Source organism: Falco cherrug, chromosome 3 (genome assembly GCF_023634085.1).
Source record: "Falco cherrug isolate bFalChe1 chromosome 3, bFalChe1.pri, whole genome shotgun sequence".
NCBI lineage: Eukaryota > Metazoa > Chordata > Aves > Falconiformes > Falconidae > Falco > Falco cherrug.
The window spans coordinates 14,269,604-14,290,764 of record NC_073699.1 but is presented as its reverse complement, the minus strand read 5'-3'; the positions used below and the strand labels follow the sequence as shown (position 1 = coordinate 14,290,764).

At 63.8% G+C, this 21,161-nt stretch overlaps 3 protein-coding genes across 4 annotated transcripts; 1 reads left to right on the top strand and 2 right to left on the bottom strand.

Moving 5' to 3' along the window:
- Nucleotides 1-735: 735 nt before the first annotated feature.
- Nucleotides 736-2,609, top strand: VPS28 (VPS28 subunit of ESCRT-I). Of its 2 annotated transcripts, none has more exons than XM_055705794.1 (9): nucleotides 736-871; nucleotides 985-1,013; nucleotides 1,085-1,123; nucleotides 1,467-1,573; nucleotides 1,679-1,784; nucleotides 1,871-1,972; nucleotides 2,059-2,112; nucleotides 2,208-2,299; nucleotides 2,378-2,609. In XM_055705794.1, exons 1-9 carry the CDS (start codon nucleotides 835-837, stop codon nucleotides 2,493-2,495), a joined length of 684 nt encoding a protein of 227 aa, XP_055561769.1. In that variant the 5' UTR covers nucleotides 736-834; the 3' UTR covers nucleotides 2,496-2,609. The 2 variants fall into 2 exon arrangements, with proteins under 2 accessions (XP_055561769.1, XP_055561770.1); XM_055705795.1 differs by having other exon boundaries at nucleotides 737-871; nucleotides 1,085-1,122; nucleotides 1,484-1,573.
- A 51-nt stretch (nucleotides 2,610-2,660) lies between these two features.
- On the bottom strand, nucleotides 2,661-10,278 carry TONSL (tonsoku like, DNA repair protein). Its single transcript, XM_055705796.1, is given in 25 exon segments — nucleotides 2,661-2,920; nucleotides 2,994-3,127; nucleotides 3,359-3,432; nucleotides 3,523-3,695; nucleotides 3,796-3,937; nucleotides 4,442-4,740; nucleotides 4,935-5,013; nucleotides 5,102-5,252; nucleotides 5,369-6,047; nucleotides 6,133-6,256; nucleotides 6,336-6,499; nucleotides 6,571-6,643; nucleotides 6,780-6,872; nucleotides 7,020-7,084; nucleotides 7,179-7,362; nucleotides 7,461-7,748; nucleotides 7,750-8,010; nucleotides 8,086-8,231; nucleotides 8,481-8,595; nucleotides 8,684-8,855; nucleotides 8,937-9,066; nucleotides 9,153-9,354; nucleotides 9,432-9,574; nucleotides 9,678-9,773; nucleotides 10,178-10,278. Coding segments are annotated over 25 exon segments (4,212 nt in total). The 5' UTR covers nucleotides 10,209-10,278; the 3' UTR covers nucleotides 2,661-2,726.
- Nucleotides 10,279-11,671: 1,393 nt separating this feature from the next.
- On the bottom strand, nucleotides 11,672-20,175 carry ZFTRAF1 (zinc finger TRAF-type containing 1). The gene is made up of 4 exons (XM_055705471.1): nucleotides 19,783-20,175; nucleotides 15,545-15,783; nucleotides 14,665-14,876; nucleotides 11,672-12,852 (listed from the first exon to the last, which is right to left on the bottom strand). Exons 1-4 carry the CDS (start codon nucleotides 20,110-20,112, stop codon nucleotides 12,464-12,466), a joined length of 1,170 nt encoding a protein of 389 aa, XP_055561446.1. The 5' UTR covers nucleotides 20,113-20,175; the 3' UTR covers nucleotides 11,672-12,463.
- Between the last annotated feature and the right edge of the window lie 986 nt (nucleotides 20,176-21,161).

The window sequence follows — 21,161 nt, the reverse complement described above, 5'->3', positions numbered from 1 at the left end:
GCCGACACCTGTCCACGGTGCTCCCCGCCATGCCTGCAGTGCCGGTGCTGTGCCGCAAGCATGGAGCCGATCCGTGCAGCGCCAATCCACGCGCCAGGGCAGGGGGTTCTGTCCCCTTATTCAGGTTTGGGCACAGCAGGCAGCCATGCGGTCGCCCCCAGTGCCCGCCGCCCCCGCTCTCGGCACCCCCGGCAGATGGTGCAGCTCAGCCAGCAAAAACGTTGGCCTTCGGCCTTCGTGGGTCACCAGCTCCTCGGTTGCTTCGGGGTTTCCCATTGGCCAAGTAATGAGCCGCCTCTCACAGTAATTAGCCCACGCGCTGGGCCTCAGCTTCCTTTTGGGGCTGGGGGATTTCCTGGGTCAGTGGGTTGGTGGCCAATGGGTCAGAGGTCAGCAGCCCGTGAGGTGGCACTCAACAGTGGGTGGGCCTCCCCCTGACCTTGACCAGCCGCCCTCACCGACACCCGCCCGTGCTCCCACCCACCGGGGGTCTCTGCCGTGGCCATCCCTCAGAGCCCCCTCCCCCACACTGGCCCCTCCCTCCCCCGAGCCCCCCACTCCCCGGAGCCTCCCCTCTTCCTCAGAGACCACCACCCCCCAGAGCAACCGCCCCCGACTCCCCCCTCCCCACCGAGCAGTGCCACCCAGCAGCCCCCGGGGGCGGCGCCCCCCCCCCGGCGCGGCTTTTCCCGCTAAAACCAGCCGCTCGTCCCGCCCCCCGCCCCGCCCCGCCAGGCGCGACCAGCCGAGCGCCAAGCGGCCGCCGCCATTTTGCGGAAGCGCGGCCCAGCGGCAGCGGCGGGGCGGGGGGGCGCGGGGTTCGGCCCCTCCGGGATGTTTCACGGTATCGCGGCCCCGCCCGGGACGGGAGGTGAGCGCGGCGGGGGCGGCTCCGCTGCCCCCCGAGGCCTCGGCGGCGGGACGGGACCCCCGGGACCCCCCCGCCCCCCGGCCCCATTTAACGCCGCCCCGTTCCCTCGGCAGCGCCCGGGACCAAGCCGGAGCTGTATGAGGTGAGTGTGCGGCCCCCCCGCCCCCCCCCCCCCCCCCCGGGACCCCCCCGCTGACGCCCCTTCCCCCGCAGGAGGTGAAGCTCTACAAGAACGCCCGGGAGCGCGAGAAGTGAGTGTGGGACCCCGCAACCGCCGCCGCGGCCCCTCCCCCCCCCGTCACACAGCCCCCCCCCCCACTGCGGAGCTTCCCCCGTCACAGACACCCCCCCAGGCACAGAGCCCCCCCTCCTCCCCCAGTCACACAGCCCCCTCCCCATTGGGGAGCCCCTCCCCCCATCACCCCCCGCATCACGGCCCGTGGTGGGATGCAGCTCTGGGCCCTCTCCATCGCGCTGCTCCGACCCCCGCCCCAGACCCCCTTCCCCCACCGCCCCAACCCCCACTCTCTACCGTGGTCCCCGTCCCTCCTGGGGACCCTCTCCCCCATCGTGGTCCCCCCTTCTCCACCGCGGGCCCCGCTGCGGTGGCAGGTATGACAACATGGCCGAGCTCTTTGCGGTGGTGAAGACGCTGCAGGCGCTGGAGAAAGCCTACATCAAGGACTGTGTCTCTCCTAATGAGTAAGTGCTCGGCCCCCTCAGCAGAGGGTCGGTGGGGTCCCTCCAGCTGAGGGTGGGGGTCTGGGGGAGGATCCCGGCCCTTACCCCCGCCCTGCCACTCCCCAGGTACACGGCTGCCTGCTCCCGCCTCCTGGTCCAGTTCAAAGCCGCCCTCAAGCAAGTGCAGGGCTCCGAGGTCAGCTCTATCGATGACTTCTGCCGCAAGTTCCGGGTGAGCCGAGGCATCGACAATGCCCCCGGTGCTGGTGGGGCTTCCTGGGTGCCGGTTGCGCTGCTGACGGTGGCATCTCCCCACAGCTTGACTGCCCCTTGGCCATGGAGAGGATCAAGGAAGACCGGCCCATCACCATCAAGGACGACAAGGGCAACCTCAACCGCTGCATCGCCGATATAGTCTCCGTACGGTGCCGGGGGGTTGGGGCTCAGCTCCAGTGGGGGCGGGGGGAAGGGACATGGGTGGGGCAAACATGCTTCTTCTCTCGCAGCTCTTCATCACGGTGATGGACAAGCTGCGCCTGGAGATCCGAGCCATGGACGAGGTAGGGCACCGCGGTTCAGCCACGTGCCATGGCAGTGCCAGGAGCCCCGATTTGGCAGCGCCGGTTTGACAGCTCACCCCACATTCTCTCCCCAGATCCAGCCAGACCTACGGGAGCTGATGGAGACGATGAACCGGATGAGCCACCTGCCCCCCGACTTCGAGGGGAGACAGAAAGTCAACCAGTGGTGAGTGTGCTGGCATTGCTACCAGCACCGTTCTGGCGTGCCAGTGTGCCGCTGCTGCAGCTCCCCCCCTTCTCCCAGGCTCCAGACGCTCAGCGGGATGTCAGCATCGGACGAGCTGGATGATTCCCAGGTCCGGCAGATGTTGTTTGACCTGGAATCTGCCTACAACGCCTTCAACCGCTTCCTCCACTCCTGATCCATCTGGCATGTGCTGGCACTGCTCTTCCCTCCCAGTATGAGCCTCCCAGTCCCCTCCCGGTCCTTACTAGTGTTGAGAGGAAGCTGGGAACAATAAACCTCTCATCTGTCACCTGCCTCATGAGTGCCGGTGACACAGTGACCCAAAAAAGCACCATTTGCGTTCATAAATATAGGCTGTAATGGCTGCGCAGGTTAAAAATCACAGGACGTGGGTGATGCTAGTGCTTTAGCTGCTCTTACAGAAGAGCTTACGGTGCCGCATGACGGTGCCGAGTGCTGTGCCGGCAGGACCGTGCCATGCTTTGCCAGCATCACGCTGGTCACTCCGTCTGACATGCTGACTGCAGAGCCGGAGATCTCGGATCTGGCTGGCAGCTCTGGCCCAGGTCGTGTCATCCAACGGCCCCTCCACGGAGCAGCCTGGGAAGAAGGAGGGGGCTGCTGTTAGCTCCCAGGGGGCTTGCCCGTGCCACTGCTTGCACTGCTGCCCTACCTGCCAGACTGAGGAACTCCAGCCCCTGGCTCCTCTCTTCCAGGGCAGAGAGCAGTGTCCGCAGCCCCGTGGCGCTGATCCTGGGATTGGCTGAGAAATCCAGGGAAGCCAGTGCCAGGCAAGTGGGGAGGCACCTGCAGGTTGGGAGAGATGGCAAGGGGGTCCTCCTTGTCCTCCCCTCAGCCCCAGGGGGGGTTCCTTTGTCCCCAAAGGGATCCCCCAGGGTGTCCCCGCACCGTGCTCCCATGCTGGAGACAGCACAGAGTCTCCCCTGGCTGGTGGAGGGTCAGGCTCCTGCTGCACGGACTTGCCCTGTCCACTCCCCATCGCCCCCAGACTTCCCCAGGGTCCCCTTGTCCCCTCACCTGGCCACCTCCAGGATGTCACTGTCACCCAGCCAGTTCCCGGAGAGTGTTAGGTGGCTCAGAGCGCAGCCCTCCTATGGGAAGGGCACACCGGTGTCGGTGTCGGCACAGCCCCGGGCAGCACGCTCCCCCCAGTGGGGTCCCGCCATGGGGCCCGCTCTCACCTGTGCCAGGTACCTGCCGAGGGCCCCGGTGAGGGGCCGCAGCCCCGGCCTGGTAACAGAGCCCAGCTCCAGCCGGCCGAGGCTGTGGCACGCCAGGCCACCGAGGAGCCGCTCCAGCCCCGCTGCGCCCAGGGCATTGCAGGACAGGGACAGCGTCTGCAGCCGCGCAGCTCCTGGGGAGCACATGCCGGCGCGGTCAGAGCCACGTGGTGCCCGGCGCGGTCAGAGCCACGTGGTGCCCGGCGCTGCCGGCATGGGGCTGCGGCCACTTACCGTCCAGGGCGAAGCTGTCGGTGAAGCCGCAGGCCTGCAGCCGCAGCGTGGTGAGCGCCGGGCAGCGCCGCAGCAGCAGGGCCAGTGGCTGGCAGCTGGCATCGCCCAGAGGGTTCAGGCTCAGGTCCAGCTCCTCCAGGCTCTGCCGGGACAGCCGAGTGTTCAGGGGACGGAGAAAAGATGTGGGGACACAGGCAGGGGCTGGGGGGGGGGGAAGAGATGTAGGGGATAGGTGAGAGGTTTCAGGGATGAAGAGGATCTTTGGGGACAGACATGAGAGGTTTAGGGGATTGACAGGACAGATTTAGGGGGGACAGGACAGATTTAGGGGAGACAGACGTGTAGGGGACAGGCAAGAGATTTGGGGATGGATAAAGAAATCTGGGGGACAGAGGAGGTGTTCGGGGGATTTGGGGGACAGGCAAGAGGTTATGGGGATAGACATGAGAGAGCTGGGGGACGGAGAAAGGGTTTCAGGGGGAGAGGAGGGGTTTCAGAGATGAACAAAGAAATCTGGGGGACAGATGAAGAGATTTAGGGGGGATCAGCCAGGCACCCCGCCTCAGCCTGGCAAGGCCAGCACCAGGAATCCCAGTCCTGCCAGGATGGAGGTGGGACTCCCAGTGCCACCCACCGCTGGCCCTACCTGGAAGGTGCCGGGGTGCTGGGGCACGAGCTGCCGCAGCCCCTGGGCGCCCAGACGGTTCCCAGCCAGGTCGAGGAGGGTGAGGGCGGGCAGGGTGGCCAGCGTGGCCAGCAGATCGGCGGCCATGTCATCCGACAGCCCGCAGGCACGCAGCCAGAGCTGCCGCAGAGGTGCCTGCAGCTTGAGGGCCCGCAGCAGCGGGGGGAGGTGGGGGGGACGCAGGGCCAGGCTACCCCCAACCCCCAGCCCCGGGCTCTGCTCCTGCAGCTCCATCACCTTCAGCAACAGCTGGTGCGGCTCTGCAGGGGCACGGGGAGAGGTGTTGGCGGCCTTTGGGTGGCCCTGGGGGGGTCCCCAGGGCCTCCTCAACCCCTTTAGGGACACCCTAATCCTGCTGCTGGCCCCACACCGGCCCATGACACGCGTTACCCCCCCAGCACAGGACCCTCGATCCCAGTGGGGCCAGTCCCTGAGGGGCCGGGGGGGTCCTTACCCACGGCCAAGCTCTGGCAGGCCCTGCGGTACCGCTCGGCCAAGGGCGGCAGGTCCCAGCACTGCACCTCTGCCAGCACCTGCCACGCCAGAGCGACACCAATGGCACCGCTGCCACCACTGGCAACGATGCCCGGCATGGGGTGGGGGTCCAGGCTCAGCGCTCACCTCCTCGTTGCTCTGCAGGACGTCCCCAACCAGGTCCTGGGGGGCCAGGAGAGCCCCCTCTTTCTTGAGGGTGAGCCGCGGCAGCAGCCCACAGGTTTGGTAGTACCGCTCGGCTGCCCGCTCCGCCAGCCAGCCCACGGCACGGCTCTCGCTGCCGCAACAGCAGGACCCGCAGGGTTACCCGCGAGTGCTGCTGCCTGGCACGGGGGTCCCAAAGGGGACGCTGGGGGGGGGTCCCAGAGCAGGAATGGGGAGCAAAGCTCTCACCTCTGTGGCACTGGGATGAGGAAGACATTGTCCTGGACCCGGACGCGGACCCGGAGGGCAGGCAGGGCAGTGGGTGGGCATGGGGGGCTCCCCCTGCCCTCACCCTCGGTGGGGAGAGGGGGCCCGGCTGCCTCGGGGGGTCGGCATTCCCGGGAGCGCCCCAGTGGGATCCTCTCCACCAGGCGGGTGAGGCGGCTCTGCACGCTCTGGCGGTGCCGGGGCTGGTGCTGGGCCGGAGCAGGGACCCTGCCATTGCTCTCTGGCCCCGTGCTGTCCTCTGAAGTGGCTGCCGGCTCCTGGGGTTCCCGGCGGGGCCGCTTACGGCCCCCCCGGGACCCCCCTAGGTCATCTTCCAACCAGTCATCCTCCTCCAGGTACTGCTCGGCTGGGATGAGGGCCGGCCGTGGTGCCAGCTGCCGGCACGCTGTCATGGTGCCGCCACCCAGAAGGGACTTGGCGCTGCCGAGGCCCCGGATGGCGGCTTCGTACTCGGCCGACTCCAGACCCGCTCCCTCCCGCCTGCCGAGCCCCGGCACCCGCTGCCGCTTCTTCACCGGCCTCAGCGGCGACATGTCACTGTCCCCCGGCTCCACCACTGGTGGCGAGCAAGGCTGCAGGGCTCGGGGCTCGGCACACTCGGCGTCGAACAGCGGCGAGTCCTGGGAGAGCTGTGGCGGGGCTGCAGGGGGGATGCCGGCACCCTCAGCCCACTGCGGGCACCCCAAAAGCAGAGGGCGGGGGGGGACGCCGGCGCTGCATCCCACCTCGTCCCGCCGCCACCTCCCTGAGCAGGCGCTCGGCCGCCCAGCACTGCTGCCGCGTCTCCTGGTCCAGTTCCTTGCTGTAGGTGCTCGCCCACTCCTCCAGCGTACCCAGCGGTGTCAGGCCCTACAGGGGGGACACAAGGCCAACCCAGTGCACCCCCCCTGCCTTCTTAGGGTCCCCCCTCCCCATCCCAGCAGCTCACCCTGGCGTTCCTCGCCGTCACCGACGCTCCCCGCTGTACCAGCAGCTCGGCCACCTCAAAATGGCCACAGCTCAGGGCATCATGCAGGGGGGTGATGCCCTCGCAGCCTGGACCCCCAGGGTCATCCAGCGCCGCCCCCCAATCCAGCAGCAGCCGAACGATCTCTGGGAGACAGGAGGAGGCGGAGGTGAGGACAGGGGGGCTCTGCCCATGCCCCCATCCCCCTGCAACTCACCCAGGTGCCCATGGTTGCAGGCTTCGTGCAGCGGAGTCCAGCCGCAGTAATCGCGGGGGTTCAGGGGGTGCCCCTAGAAAAGAGGGGAGTGTTTGGTCAGGCTGGGCTCGGCCAAGGGGCCGCAGGGACCCTCTCCCGCTTCCCCAGAATGACCTGCAGTTCCTGCGGACCCCCCCGCGGTGTGGGGGACCCCCATTCCCCTCACCTACCTGCTTGAGGAAGAGCTGGACGCGGCGCAGGTCACCCTCAATGCAGGCGCGGTGCAGGGGGGTCTCACCCCGCTCGTTCCGCCGGTTCCACTGCTGACACAGAGGGGGATGATGGGGACCCCCGGAAATGCACCTCAGCAACCGTGAGACCCCCCCGACCCTCTTTGGAGGAATCAGGGGAAGGGGGAGAACCCCTCTCACCCTCTATGGGGGGTCAGGGGGAGACCCAGTACCTCTCACCTTGCTGATCCGCCGGCGCCCGGGGACGCTCTTGCTGTAGCCGTCAAGTTCATCTTCCTCCCCCTCTGGAAAAGATCCCCCACCATGAGGGAGACCCCAATCTGTGGGGACACTGCCAGGGGACCTGCTCCCCCCAGAGCTCCCACTGTGCCCCCTCACCGCTCTCCGACAGCTCCAGCTCACTCTCGTCCTGAGTCTCACTACTCTCCAGTTCTTCCTCTTCCTCCTCCTCCTCCTCCTTGCTGGAGCCCCCCAGCCCCTCCAGCCGGGCCACGGTGCCAGCGGCAGCCTCGGTGTCACCATCCCGCAGCTGCAGCAAGTGGAGATGCTGCAAGATCTGCCTCTGGGGAGGAAGAAGAGAATGAGGAAGGTCATCTGCCAGCCTAGGGGCACATACACACACACACACACACTGGGAGGGGTTCCTGTCCCCCTCCTCACCTGCAGCCGGGGATCTCCGGCCACCTCCGCTCGCTCCAGGGCTGTTTGGAAGCAGGGCTGCAGCTCGGCACGGGGCTTGCCCACCTCCTCCATGGCCAGTGCCATGTTCAGCCATGTTTTCCCCCTCCTGGGCACAGCTGTGGTCAGTGCCTGCCTCCAGTGGGGGCTACGCCGAGCCATGGACCCTCCCCAGGCAGGGCATGGGGGTCCCACACTGAGCCCCACAGCCTCCCTGAGGGGCATGGGCCACCCCACCCCACGGGTCCCCACAGCCACTGTGCCCTTGTCACCTCCCACGCCAACACAGGGATAGCCTCGCTAAGCACCCCCCTCCATAGCCAAGGGACCCAGGGAACCCCCCCAAGGACCAAGGAGCACCCCCAGGGACCCAGCTCGCCTCCAGTGCATTGCCCTGGTGCAGGGCCAGCTCCTGCTGGTAATGGTGGACAGCTCGCACATGGTCCTTCAGGTCTCCAAAGGTGGTGGCCAGTGAGACATGGATGACGGCCAGCTCCCCCGCTGGCCTCCCCAGCGCCTGGGCAAAGGTCAGCTGCCCCCAGGGACACCCTGTCAGCAGGGACGACTCCCTGGGACCTCCCCCATCCCTTCCACCAGCCCCACTCACCTGCCTCTGGTAGTACTCTGCAGCCCGGCCGTAGTCCCCGTGCTTGGAGAAGGTGTCCCCAAGCTGCTCGCAGAGGGCCAGGGCTGCTGATGGGTCACTAGCCGCTGCCTCCTCCAGAGCCTCCTGCAGCCGCACCACCTTGGTGGCTGTGGGGGTGACAATCAGGGCGCATCAGAGAACCCCAGAACCACTCCAGGGGAGGGTCAGCATCTCTTCAAGTGTCACTGGGGACCTGTGGGTGTCCTCCCAGCCCTGACCCACAGCAGAACAGAAGAGGAAGGGGGGGGAATAGAGCAGAGCTGGGGCCAGCATGGGGCAGCATTGGCAGCCCCCTGGGACACTTCCCCTCTCCTGGGGACACTGTTTGTCTCTTGAGGACACTGTCCCAGGCTCACCATAACGGAGGTTGGATCGGATGAGGTCTCGCTGCCAGGGCTGCCGCGAGCCCAGCATGTAGGCTTGCTTCAGTGAGCGCTTGGCGGCCGCAAAGTCACCCAAACTCAGCAGGACCTGGGTGACAGCGGGGACATCCATCACGGGGGGCACCAAACCCCGGGGGAGTGCGGGGAGGGGTCTGGTGCTGACTCCCAGCACCCACCTGGGCTGTGCTGCTGCAGCACTCGCTCTCCATCCCCTTCTCCTTCATCCTGCGGGCGCAGTCGCGTGCCCGGGCCAGGCAGCGCAGGGCCCCGGAGTGCTCACCCTCCCGCAGGTGGATGCTCCCCAGGTTGAAGTAAGCACGGTAGAGATCTTCATAAAGCTGCCCCTGCCTGCAAACGGAGCCACTGCTGCTGCTGGTTTCCCCCTAAACCTGCTGCCGGACAGCTCCCGCCAGCCCTGCCCTTCCTTACTCGGAGAGGAAGATGCTTTTTTTGATGTAGTTGTCACACTTGGCTGGTTCCTTCAAGCTGTCGTAGACCAAACCCAAGTTGAGGTACAGCCGGGTCCTCATCTCCGTCAGCTCCCGGTGCGGCACAGCTCCTGGTGAAAAAAACGGCCACTCTGGGAGCTGGCGAAGCCCTCCCAGGGTTAGGATGTGCCTCTGCGGCCACCCGGCGCAGCTTCACCTTCCAGTTTCTCCTCCACAATGGCCAGGCTGGTGTGGAAAGCCTGTTCAGCCTTGCGCAGCGCCGGCAGCCCCGCTGCCTCCTCCCCCTGCGTGCGGCTGTCTGCCATGAACATGTACGTCCGGCCAATGGTGGCCCAGGCTCGTTGTTGCTCCGTGTCATCTGACAGGGACCTGGCCAGCTCCAGATGCTGGTGTTGGTGCTGCAGGGTGGGGGAGAGGCTTGAGACCCCCGCCAACCCCCTGACATGCCCCCTGCCCCCAAGAACCGGGCCCCCACCTTCAGCGCAGCCTCGTAGTTCTCCAGCTCCGCCAGGCGCTCGCCGATCTTGCGGTGGGCCACAGCGCAGCCGATGCTGTCCCCGGCCCCCTCCAGCAGCTGCAGCTCCTGCCGATGTTCCTCCAGAGCCTCCTCGTAGCGTCCTGCCGGCAACCGCGGGGGCTGTCAGAGGCGCCGGGGCGGGGAGGGGGCGAGGAGCCCCCCCGGCTGTGGGGGCGGGGGCCGAGGGGGACCGCGAGGACGCACCATGGCTGGCCAGGATCTCCCCCAGCTGGTTACAGACCGCAGCCTCTTCCACCAGGCTCCCGCTGCGCTGGGCCTTCTCCTTCGCCTTCTGCAGCTCTGCAGGGTGCGGTGACGGGGGGCTCAGCCCAGTGTGACCCCCCCCCCACGGCCACGCGTACCCCAACATGGCCCAGGACTGGTGGGGACCCCCGCCAGGGACCCCCAAAAGTGCCCAGCACGGCCCCTTGAGCTGGGGGGTGGGGGTTGTCTACAGCCCCCCTGGGGCGGCCCGCCGCGGGCGGAGGGCTGAGGAGCTTGGGGGGCCGGGAGGGGGCTACCGGCGCGGGGAGAGGGCCGGGCGCCGTGTAGGGCACCGGGCCGCGGCCTGGGGGGCGGCGGGACTGGGGCAGGCCCGCGGAGCCCAGGGGGGCCGCTCGAGGGGGGGCCGAGCCCGGGGTGCCCCAGAGGCCCCAGGGCGTCCCGGGGGGTCGCGGGGGATCCCGGGGGGGTCCCGGACTCACGGCGAATCTCCCGCGCGCTCCCCGCGTTCATCCCCCGCCGTCGCCGCCGCCGCTGGGCCCCGGCCCGCCCAGCCGCGCCATTGGCCAGCGCGCCGCCACACTTCGCCAATCCGCGCGGGGAAAGCCGGGAGGCGGTCTCCCATTGGCTACAGACGGAAGACGGGTCCGCCTCCCACTGCCCGGGACAGGGACTACCACTCCCGGCATGCCCCGCGCCCGGCCGCGTGGGGGCGCTGGGAAGGGGGCGGCCCCCGGCTGGGGTCATAAGCGCTCCCAGTGCGCCCCGGTGCGCTCAGTAGGCCTCGGTGCTCCCCCGTAGGTCCTAGTGCTCTCCCAGTATCCCCCAGTGCCCCTCAGCCCAGTGTTCCCGGTACTCCTAGTGCTCTCCTGTAGCTCCCAGTGCTCCCCAGCCCAGTAGCCCCAGTGATACCGGTACTCCTACTGCTTTCCCGTGGCTCCCAGTAGCCCCCAGTACCCCCCAGCCCCGTAGCCCCAGTGCTTCTAGTACACCTAGTGCTCTCCAGTGGCTCCCAGTGCACCCTGTCTCCCCCCCACCCCCAGTTTCCCCAGCCGCAGCCCCAGTTGCCCCCTATCACCCATTACTGCAGGGCAGGGAAGAGCTAATTAGTGGGTGGCCCTCATTAAGTAACCCAGCAGCACCTGCTGCCAGCAACGTGCCTCAGCACCCTGCCTCAGGGTGGGGGGACAGCACCCTGGGCATCCCTAGGAGCCCCTGTGCTCCCCCACCTCCACCCCTTGTCCCTTGCATTACTGTAGTGATATAAAATTGATTAATTGATTCATTAAGGAGGGGGGGGTGTCTGCTGTCACAACCCCTCCCCTTTTAGTTTACATCCCCCTCCCCCCTCTCCAGTTTTGGTAACCCCCCCCCCCCCCCCAAAAAAAAACTCAACACCCCCCCAACCCCCCCAAAAAAGGCAATTCCAAGTTGGGTTAAAGCCAAAACTGAGTTTGGGGGTGGTTGGGGTTTAGGTTGTTTTGGTTTTTTTTTAACCCTCAAGTTTTCATAAAAGAAAAAAGAAAAAAAAAAAAAGAACCCTCCCTGTTTGGTTAAAAATAAAGAAACACTGATTTATTAAAGAACCCCCAAACCTTCTGTTTTGTTTAAATAAAAAAACCACACAAAAACACAACAAAAAACCACATGCCAATTCTGATTTTAAAAACTATCATTTTGGTTAAAAAAAAAGAAAATAACAAAACCAAAGCAAAATCCAAGCTCCAATTTTGATTTAAAAAAATTCCTTCCATTTTGGTTAAAAAAAACCACTGCAAACTCAAATGTTGGTTAAAAGAACCTTCCAATTTTGGTAAAGAAAAAAAAAAGAATTCCAATTTTGGTTAAAACACCCCAACAACTAAATTGTGGTAAAAAACACACCCCAGCACTCAATTTCAGTTTTAAAGACTCAAATTTGGGAAAAACTCAACCTCCAATTTAGATTTAAAAAAAACTCCAACACACTACTGCAATTTTGGTGTAAAAACCCTCAAATGTTGGTTACAAACAAATCTCAATTTCTGTTTTAAAACACACCCACCACCCCAGTTTTGACAAAAAACCTAATCAAACCAACTCAAATTTTGTTAAAAACCTCCAAAACTCTGATTTTGGTTAAAACCACAACCAACCAAAACAAATAAAACACTCCCAGCAAACTCACAAACCCCTCAATTTTGGTTAAAAAAAAAAAACAAAAACCAAACAAAAAACCACCAACCAAGAAAACACTCAATCTGTTTTAAAAACCCACCAAAAAAACAAAAATCCCAACTCCAGTTTTCTGTCAAACAACTCAAATCTTGGTCAAATAAGAGGTGCAGCCCACCCCAACCCCCGTGGGTCTGGTCTGAGGCACAGGCAGAGGGGACGGCCCCGGCAGCGGCAGCGCCACAGTCTCTGCCACTTGCTGAAGTTTCAAAAACCGCCAAATAATTGGAAAATTCCCCTTTTTTTTTTATTCTAATAGTAAAACAGCCAGAGGAGCCGCTGTACAGAATACTACTGAGCCCCATGGCCGCCCCCCTCCCCAAAACCAGAGCCCTGCCGCCCCCCCCCCCCCACAGCCGTGCTGCCGACGCAGGAGGAGAAGCAGCATCGATGCCGGCGCATGCAGATTTCTCTCAATTTTGCGTGGGTTGGGTTTCTGTTGGTTTTTTTTTTTTTTTCTTTTTTCTTTTTTTTTTGCCTCGAAACTGCACTTTGGGCGAGATCCCAGTGGTGATGAGGTGGTGGGGGCGGGTCCAATGGTGGGTTTCCCAGTCCTATTTTTGGATTTGAAATATAAAAAGCCGCAGGTTGATGTTTTTAGCCGCCAGCAGTTTGTTACACTCCACCGAATCGATGGGCAGCGCCATGTAATCCGTCTCGTTGTTCTCATTGCTGAAGACGAAGTGGTAGATGACGGGGTGGATCTTCACGTCGTCGTAGGGGCCCTCGAGGAGGAGGAAGGAGCATTCCATGGGGGAGTTGATTTTGCTTTTCAGGATGAGCTGGAAGGAGAGGGTGCGCTTGCAGGAGAGGTTGGGGTTCCGCTCTGAGTCGTTCACCCGTGCCTTCAGCACCCATGTCTGGTTGAGGACGGTCAGGCGCGGCGTCTCGTAGTACAGCCGCGTGATGAAGTCATCGGTGCGGTAAGGGCGGAACTGCACCTCTGGAAAAAACAGAAATAAAATAAAGAAAAAAAACGCAGGGATATTGGGGTCAGGTGGGAGCAGCCCCCCGCCCCCCCCCCCCCCCCTTCAGTGACACTAGCAACACCGGTGCCAAAAGTGAAGCTGTGACCCAGGATGGATGCTGAGCCCTGCCACCCATGGGATGCAACAAGCCCATGGCCGTTCTGCGATCGGAGACGGTGCCCAGAGGGGCAGCACGTGGCCGAAGACTGCCCAAAGGCATTACTGGTGTCCACCAGCTGCCAAAAGGCTTCACCGGCAGCTGATGCTGTGCCAGCAACCACCGCCAGCTGCCAAAAGGCTTTACCAGCATCCAACACCACACCAGCAACCACTGCCAGCTGCCAAAAGGCTTCTCCAGCATCCGACGGCATGTCAGCAACTGCCACCAGCTGCCAAAAAGATTTACGAGTGTCTGACGCAGCACCGGTAACCACAACCAGCTGCTGAAGGGCTTCACCAGCACCCAGCAGTGTGCTGGCAACCACCACCAGCTGCCGAAAGGATCCACAGTGTCCGTCGGCGCGGCAGGACAGACAGACAGGATACAGTTTGGTTAGTAAGGCAGCATTTATTTGGATCAGGTGTACAAACCGGCGAGTGAGGCAGCGTGGTGAGCGTAACCGCAGGGCACAAACACCGGTGATGCGGCCCAGAGGCTCCCGGTGCGGGCACGCGGCACTGGGATGCTCCCAGCACGGCATTGGCAAAGGCGCCAGGGGGGAGGTTAGGGAGAAGCTGGGCGCTTGCGGTCTCGGCGTAGGGACCGTGGCCTCGCCCAGCGTAACCACAGGCGCAAGGGACGGTGTGGTGCCCTCCGCCCACGCTTACACTGTCGTCGGCACTTCCAGGAGAGAAAGGGAGAGGAGAGCCTGGCCGGCAAAACCTGGACAGAGGAGGGGGATCAGTTATTCCAGCCACACTACACTCCCATTGCCAGGCAGCATCGCTGCCACCGCAGCCCAGCACCATGGCCCCTCGGCACCGAGCTGCCCAGCTTCACCGGGGCTGTGCCCCGGCACGAGGGCTGCGAGGGCCGGCGTATGGCTGGGCCACCAGCCGGCACAACCCAGCTGCCAAAACGCCTGGGCTGCTCTCACCGGATCCCCAGCCACATCCACACCAGTGACGCTGGAACAAGCGAGCTGTGCTGCCGGGAGCACCCTCTGTCCCCACAGTGCCGGCACACCGGGAGGGCAGCTGGGGGGAAAGCCTTTGTCCCTCCAGCCCCAGCTCACCACCTCCCCTCTCAGGTTCTCTCGCTGCCTGGTGTTCAGAGCACACCCAGCCAATGCCAGCGGCTCCAGGCCCGGTTTTAACACTGATGCCCTAAGGGAAGGCCCAGCTTACCTGGTCTTGCCGCTTCAGCGGGGCTTTTCACTCCCGTTATCAGCCAAGTCCCACAAACACCGCTGCCGTGGTACCGGCAGCTTTCCAGCGGGTGGGAGAGGGGTTCGGTGAAACCCCTCGGCAAAGCAAGAACAGTGGGAAGGCGACAGCAAGCTGGGGGTGTTGAAGCGTTGCCGGTGCTTCTCCAGAACTCAACAAAACATCACGGGGAATGTCATTTATGTGTTTGGTTTTAAACTCTGGCCGCTGGGCTCGTGGTCGAGGATGGAGGCTCGAGTCAAAACGCCACCACATGCTCAGCAGAGCCCTCGGCCGCTACTAAATCGATCGCCACGCCAGATAAAACCAGTTTTCAGCAGCACAGAAACAGTGTTGGCGCCGGAGGAGATGCGGCAGAAGGGCCGGAGAAGCTGCCACTGGCGTCCCGAGTGAGCCATTACCTGTGTAGCCGATCTTCTCGAAGCTGAGCAGGCTGAAGATGCTGTTATAAAGCTGCATTTCTTTTTTCCTCGTTTGGTCCATTTCATCTAAGATCTCCATCAGCTCGTTGCCGGTTTTGGTGGGGTGGGTACATTCGGCTTCATGCACCGTCAGCTCGTGGTAGGGACCCTGCCATGGGCACCCGATCCGCTTGTATTTGCACTGGGTCACCCTGGGGTCAGGGAGAAAACGAGCATGAACATTCATTGGATTGGGATGCCACGCAACAACCAACATGGATCCCGCTGTCCCAGCACCAGGAAGAGCAGTAGGGACAGCAGGGATATGCAGAGGCTCGCTCCTGCCGGACTCCAATCCGGCAGCAAGGCCAGCAAAGCCAGGAGAGCCGTTTCACACCCCGTGGAAAACTGCTGGGTAGCGCCAGTGCGGCAGGTTCACAAGGAATGCAGGCAGCTGCAGACCGGGCACAGCGGCACACCAGCAGCGACCGGGAGGGAGGGGGACTCTGCTGCATGCCAAAGCAGTGCCACATCCTCCCCCGAACCACTGCCACCTCCCAAGAGAAGTGGGACACAGCCAGAGGGAATTCTGGGGCAGCCCATGCCAGGGGCTGGAGGGGACATGGGGCGCTGCTGCGTGCTGATGGCTTTACCCCGACACAGGATCTGGCTCCGGCAGCACTGGAAAGCTGGAGAAGCCCTCCAGTCTGCGGCACCCTGACCGTGGGGGCTCAGCACCATGCACGTCAGCTCTACCAGGACCCCCTGCTCCAGGCAGCAAGGTTTCCCAAACCCCACACATCTCCACGCCAGGCCAGCCAAGCACCACAAGCCATGCAACAATGCCAGCACCCTGCCAAAGGGAGGCAAAGCTCTTTACCTGTCCTGGCACTCCTCTTTCTGGTGCCTCTCCAGGAGGGATCGGGGGAACTGCTGCATGCAGAAGCCACACTCAGAGGGAAGCTCACTGACAGCTTTTTCCACAGCCAGGTTTCGGCAGCACAGGCTCTTACTGATCTCACAGCGGCAATTTGGGCAAGTGGCTTGTTCCTCCTTCAGTCGAGCGTCTGCCAGAAGGTGGATGAAGCAGCCGGCGCACATCAGGTGGCCATTGGTGCACTGTGGAAGAGGAGAAATAAAGCATCAGACTCTCATGGGATCCACCACAGGGCAAACCAAGTCATGCAAAGGCAAATAAAGTGAATTCAGACCCATCAACAGGATGACGCTTTGCTGCCCCTACTCCTCCTAAAAATCCTGCCCGACACATGGCTCCCACTGGCCGGCTGAGCCCTGACCCTGGCTGCCTGCGTTTTTGCAAAGCTGGAGCCCGGGCAGGCAGCAACTCCAGCCTCGGCCAGTGCCTGCGGGCTCTCAGACTGGCCCAGGCATGTTGCTTCTGTAATTAGGACTGACCTCTTTTGCCTGGCACGGGAGAGGAAGGGAAAGGTTTCATCCAGCTTCCCTTCTCCTCCCACCCTGGTTTCCATCCATCCCACAGGAATCCAGTTCCCCGTGTCTGGAAGGGGGCGGGCGGGGGGGGGGAGGGCACGGGTTGTGTGTGCATCTGGGGTGCAAGCTGCCCCCCCAACCCCACAGGGCTTGGGGTGAGCTGGGTACTAAGCCAAAAACAGCCGGGCAGAGAGGAAGCCCCCAGGCACCTCCTGCCGTGGGGAATGAGAGAGTTACACCAAAATGGGGCAGGGAGAAGCTTCCCTCGCTCCCTGTATCCCCCAACTCTGTGGGATCCTGAAGGCCAGGACATTCCCCAGCTGCCATGTGAGTGCTGACAGCTCTGGCAGACTCGAGATTCCCCCCCCGCCCAGAGTTAAACCAGCAGGATCAGCATGAAGCCCCAGAGCCCACCGAGGGGGACCAGGGAAGACCCATCGGTGCAGACAATCCCACTGGCTCCGAGGGCTTGGATCACCGGGATGGGACTCAGGTCTCCAATTGGCACAGCAAGTCCACCTCCACACTGGGTACCCACGTGCCAAGGACCAGCTCCGTAGCCAAACACAGCATCCCGCATCTCAGGGCAGAGTGGGGCCGGGCTGCTGGGCAGGGAGGCTTCAACAGGCTGATAAAAACACTCCAATCAATCTGTTTTACTCCAATTCATTCCTGTTTTGATACGGTGACAAGAGAGGATCAATGCTGGCTTTGCCACAGATTGCCAGAATCACCATCTCCTTCCAGCACGCAGACACACTCAACTTAGTTTTCCCTCTTCGCATCAAAAAAATATCTCTTTTGAGGAAAAAAAAAAAAAATCAGTTTAAGACATGTTTACAACAGCTGCTGAGCTGGGCAAAACCCTCGAGGAGGGGAAGAAGGGATGCAGGCCTAGGACACTTTGTGGCAGCGAGTGGCACTGGATCAATCCTGTCAGCACCTCAGGCACCGGAGCGATCCCAAACCATTCCTCCGTCCATCCTGAAAACCAGAGGGAAAGAGCAGCCCCCTGAGAGCAAAGAGCCAGTGCCAGCGTTCCAGAGTTTGCCACAGGCAATGCCATGGGAGGATGGGAGAAGCTGCCTTCATCGCAGCAGGTGGTGTGGGCAACGGCATCACCTATGAAACACCCAGCAGAGCAGGTAGAAGGTACCACCAAATCCATCGGGAGCTGCCAGAGGGTGTCAGGAGGCAGATGGCACCCAGGCTGGGTGCTTCCCCATAGTCTCTGGTCACCACAGGGATTGTTCGAGGGACACGCGACTGCTCCCAACAGATCGGAAAGCTCCTGCCTGTGGCTTCAGGCTCCTGCAGTGAAAATCCTTCCCTCAAATCCAGCGGGAAGCCGGAGCACTCTGACGAAACACCAGCACCTCCAGGACAAGCTCTGGGACTGACCAGGCACAGCCAGCAGCTTCCCCACCTGGCCAGGACACAGCAGCTGGGTTCAGCCTGTTGTGGGGGGTCACCCCCCAAATTCCAGCAAGATTCCTGCCGGTGCAATGACCAGGAGGAGCTCGTTAAAACATCCCCCCTGGGAGCGCCGGAAAAAGCTTTAATCCTCAGCTGGGATGGGAAAGGCCTGACCCTGCCGCAGGGATTAGCGTCCGATCTGCTTACCCAGGACATCCATTGTTCTGGCTCCAAAAGGTTTCAGATTTTCCCTCCTGCCGGGCCCAGAGCGCAGCAGCCGGGCATTAAACCGGCCCCACCACGATGGTGCCAAAGCACACTCACAAAGTGAGGGTCCCAGCTCCAAAATACCCGCAACAGCTCTGGGATGAATGTGGGGCTGTGTCTAGCTAAAAATCCCTCATGGTTTGGGCTCGGCACAGTCCTGGTGAGCTGCTGGCTTCCACCACGGTGCCTCGTCGCTGCCGCGCTAAAAATACCAGCGAGCGAGCCAAAACAAGAGGCGAGCACCAGCTGAGAGCTCGCACAACCGCAGCGGTGACGGCTCCGCTTTGGCGTGAGCGTGTAATTACAGCTGCTCGTCAGGGCTTGGCCCCGACGAACCTACCCGATGGTGGGAAGGTTCCGCCACAGCCACACCACCGGCCGACACCGCGGTTGCTCCCGGTTTTAATTACATCCCTGGCAAAGCCCTCGTCATAAATAATTAAACAGGGGGACAAGTGACCGCAGGAGCAGAGGAGGAAAGAGGAGGCCATGAAGGACGCAGCCCCCCCCCCCACCCCGCCGTCGGGCACACAGAGCCGGTTTGGCAAGCACCAGCACCGGATCGGTGGGGATCTCTCACCAGGCGTGGCTCTGGCGAGGGTTTTGTGCTCTTAATCATCACTGTCGGGGCCGGGGGGGGGGGGGGGGGGGATCTCACCTCCCCGAGCCAGCGGCCATCTTAGACCCCCCACAAATTAACGCCCCCAAAGGAAGCCGGGGGAAGCCCCCCCATTCCCCCCCAGGTTCTGCCACCGCTGTGGCTGGCTGCGCCACTGCCGGATACTCTTAGTATGTGACCAGCAAGGCGTGAGATCACCAAGGGGATGACCTTCGTGTCCAGGCTCTGCCGTCGCTGAAACCGATGGCCAACTGGCACGCCACCGGTGCCACCAGGAACGCGGGCTCTGCCAGCAAAGCACCAAACAGCCGTGCCGGCAGCTCCGTCGTCACCATGGGGCTGTTGACGGGTCCGTGTGCCACGAAATGGATGCTGGCCGGAGGGAAACCCGCCGGCACCTTTATGTAACCAGTGGCTCCGCTCTGGTGAGCGCTGCCAATGCCCATCCCGCTCCCCACCGGGAGCCCCCCGCCTTCCTCTGGGCCAGGGAATCTCCCAGGGTGGCACAAACCGGGGTAAAATGGGAAGGGGGGCTGGGCCCAGCCCTCCATGGGGTCAGTGGGAAGGGGCTGGAGGAAGGCGAGCAGTGGGTGCTGGGGTTCTGGAAGGGGGGGCGATGGGACACAGGACTGGTACCCTCAGGGATGAGCGCCCAGGGTGGGGGTAGGGTCCATAAAGGGGGAGCAGGCCCGAAAGCCCCCAAGCTGGGGGGGAAACACCTGAAGCCCCCAGCAAGTAGCAGCGGGGACAGGGGAGACCCCCCAGCAGGGAGTGGGTGCCCAGAGCAGGGCTAAGGAGCCCCCAGGGGAAAGCAGCAGGGGTGGGAGTTCCCCAGGGCCTCAGGGTGACTGGGACCAGTGGTGTCCCCCTGGTGTGAGGGGGGCACAGAGGGGTCCAGTGCCCTGGCTTGAGGGGATTCCCCTGGCTTGGCAGGGTGCTGAGGGGTGCTCAGGAGAAATGGAGGGGGTATCAGCGACCAGTCAAGGGGTGGTGGGTGGTGGGTGTCAGTGATGGGTGAGGGGCCACAGAGGCCTTCGGGGCGTGTATGAGCTGCTATTGGCCACCCACAGGGTCCCACAAAGGCCCCCGGGGTGGTGGTGACTGATAGGGGAGACATGGGAAGGTGCTGGGGTGTGGGTGAGCAGCGGGGGGGAGGGGGCAAGGGAGGCCGTGACCAGCGGGGAGGTCCCGCCGGGGGGGGGGTGTCAGTGGCCGGTGATAGGCCCGGGAGGCCCCGCGTTGGGGTGGGCCGGGAGGAGGGCAGTAACCAGAGGGGAGGCCCCGGGGGGGGTGTCGGTGGCCGGTGTCGGGACCGGAAGGCCCCGGGGGGGGAGGGGGGGGGGAGCCGCGGGGCCCGGCCGTACCTGGTAGACCGAGGCCTTGGGCAGGTCGAGGCAGACAGTGCAGCACAGCACGGAGTAGAGCCGCTCCTCCAGCTTCACGCTGCCCGCCGCCCCCTCGGGCCCACCCGCCCCCGTCCCCGCCGCCCTCAGCCGCTTCTTGGGCGGCGCGTCGGGGTCGGCGCCCGCCTCGCCGTGAGGCCGGGCCCCGCCGAGCAGCGAGCCCGCCTCCTCGCCGCCTCCCGCCTCGCCCGGGCCGCCCGCCGCCGCCGCGGGGCCGGGCAGGGCCGCGGAAGGGGCGGAGGGGGCGGCCGGGCCCCCGCCGGCCTCGCGATCCTCCGCCCCGGACATCATCGCCGCCGCCGCCTCACCCCGCCACCGCCGCTGCCGCCATCTTGGCCACCCCCCCGCCCCGCCCTCCCGGCCCGTCAGGGGCCCCGCCAATCGTGACCCGCGGGGGGCGGGCAGGGAGCCCACGTGGCCAATGAGATGGCACGCCGCCGCCGAGGCTACGCCCCCCACCGGGCCGGGCCTCGCCAGCTTCTCCACCGGCACCGCCCCCCCCGCCGCGGGGCAGCAGTGGGGCGTGGCCCGTGCGTCATATCGGGAGTGGGCCAATGGGCGAGGGGAGCCCGAGGGGGCGTGGCCTGTGCGAGGGGCGGGGCGGTGGCGCCCGGGGGGCGGTGGTGCTATCAGTGCTGCCCAGTCTGGCTCAGTGCTTCCCAGTGCCCCCCAGTCCGGCCCAGTGCTTCCCAGTCCGGCCTAATGTGGCCCAGGGACCACTCCCTGATGCTGTGCGACCGGTGCCCTCGGCCCCTGTGCAGCCAGTACCACCAGTGCCCCCAGCCCCAGTATGACCAATGCCCCCGTGGCCCCAGCCCCAATGCAACCAATACACATAGTGCCCCCAGCCTCAGTGTGACCAGTGCCCCCAGCCCCAGCGCAACCAGTATGACCAGTGCCCCTGGCCCCTGTACAACCAGTGCCCACGGTGCCCCCTTCCCCAGTTTAACCAGTGTCCACAACCCCAGTACAAATGGGGCCCCAAGCTCCGGTGTGACCAGTGCCCCCAGTGCCCTGTACAACCACTGCCCCCAGTGGTCCCAGCCCCAGTGCAACCAGTACACCCAGTACCCTTAGCCCTGTACAACCAGCACCCCCAGCCCCAGTGCAGCCAGTGTCCCCTGTCCCAGTTTAACTAGTGCCTGAGGCCCCAGTACAACTGGGGTCCCCAGCTCCAGCGTAACCAGTGCCCCCAGTGCCCACAGCCCCAGTACAACTGGTGCCCCCAGAGCCCCCAGTGCCCCTAGTCCCAATGTGACCAGTGCCCCAGTGCCCTCAGCCTCAGACAAGTACTCCCCCATGTACTGGGCATGCCCCCAGCCCCAGTACAACGAAAGCCA

What these genes read in the sequence shown, in the direction of transcription:
- VPS28 (XM_055705794.1), top strand. Translation starts at nt 835, where the DNA reads ATGTTTCACGGTATCGCGGCCCCGCCCGGGACGGGAG. An exon ending in GACTGTGTCTCTCCTAATGA is followed by an intron (nt 1,574 to 1,678) that starts GTAAGTGCTCGG and finishes GCCACTCCCCAG; the next exon opens with GTACACGGCTGCCTGCTCCC. An exon ending in AGATCCGAGCCATGGACGAG is followed by an intron (nt 2,113 to 2,207) that starts GTAGGGCACCGC and finishes TTCTCTCCCCAG; the next exon opens with ATCCAGCCAGACCTACGGGA.
- ZFTRAF1 (XM_055705471.1), bottom strand. Translation starts at nt 20,112, where the DNA reads ATGATGTCCGGGGCGGAGGATCGCGAGGCCGGCGGGGGCCCGGCCGCC. An exon ending in CCAAGGCCTCGGTCTACCAG is followed by an intron (nt 15,784 to 19,782) that starts GTACGGCCGGGC and finishes CCTCTTCCACAG; the next exon opens with TGCACCAATGGCCACCTGAT. An exon ending in CGAGAAGATCGGCTACACAG is followed by an intron (nt 12,853 to 14,664) that starts GTAATGGCTCAC and finishes TGTTTTTTCCAG; the next exon opens with AGGTGCAGTTCCGCCCTTAC.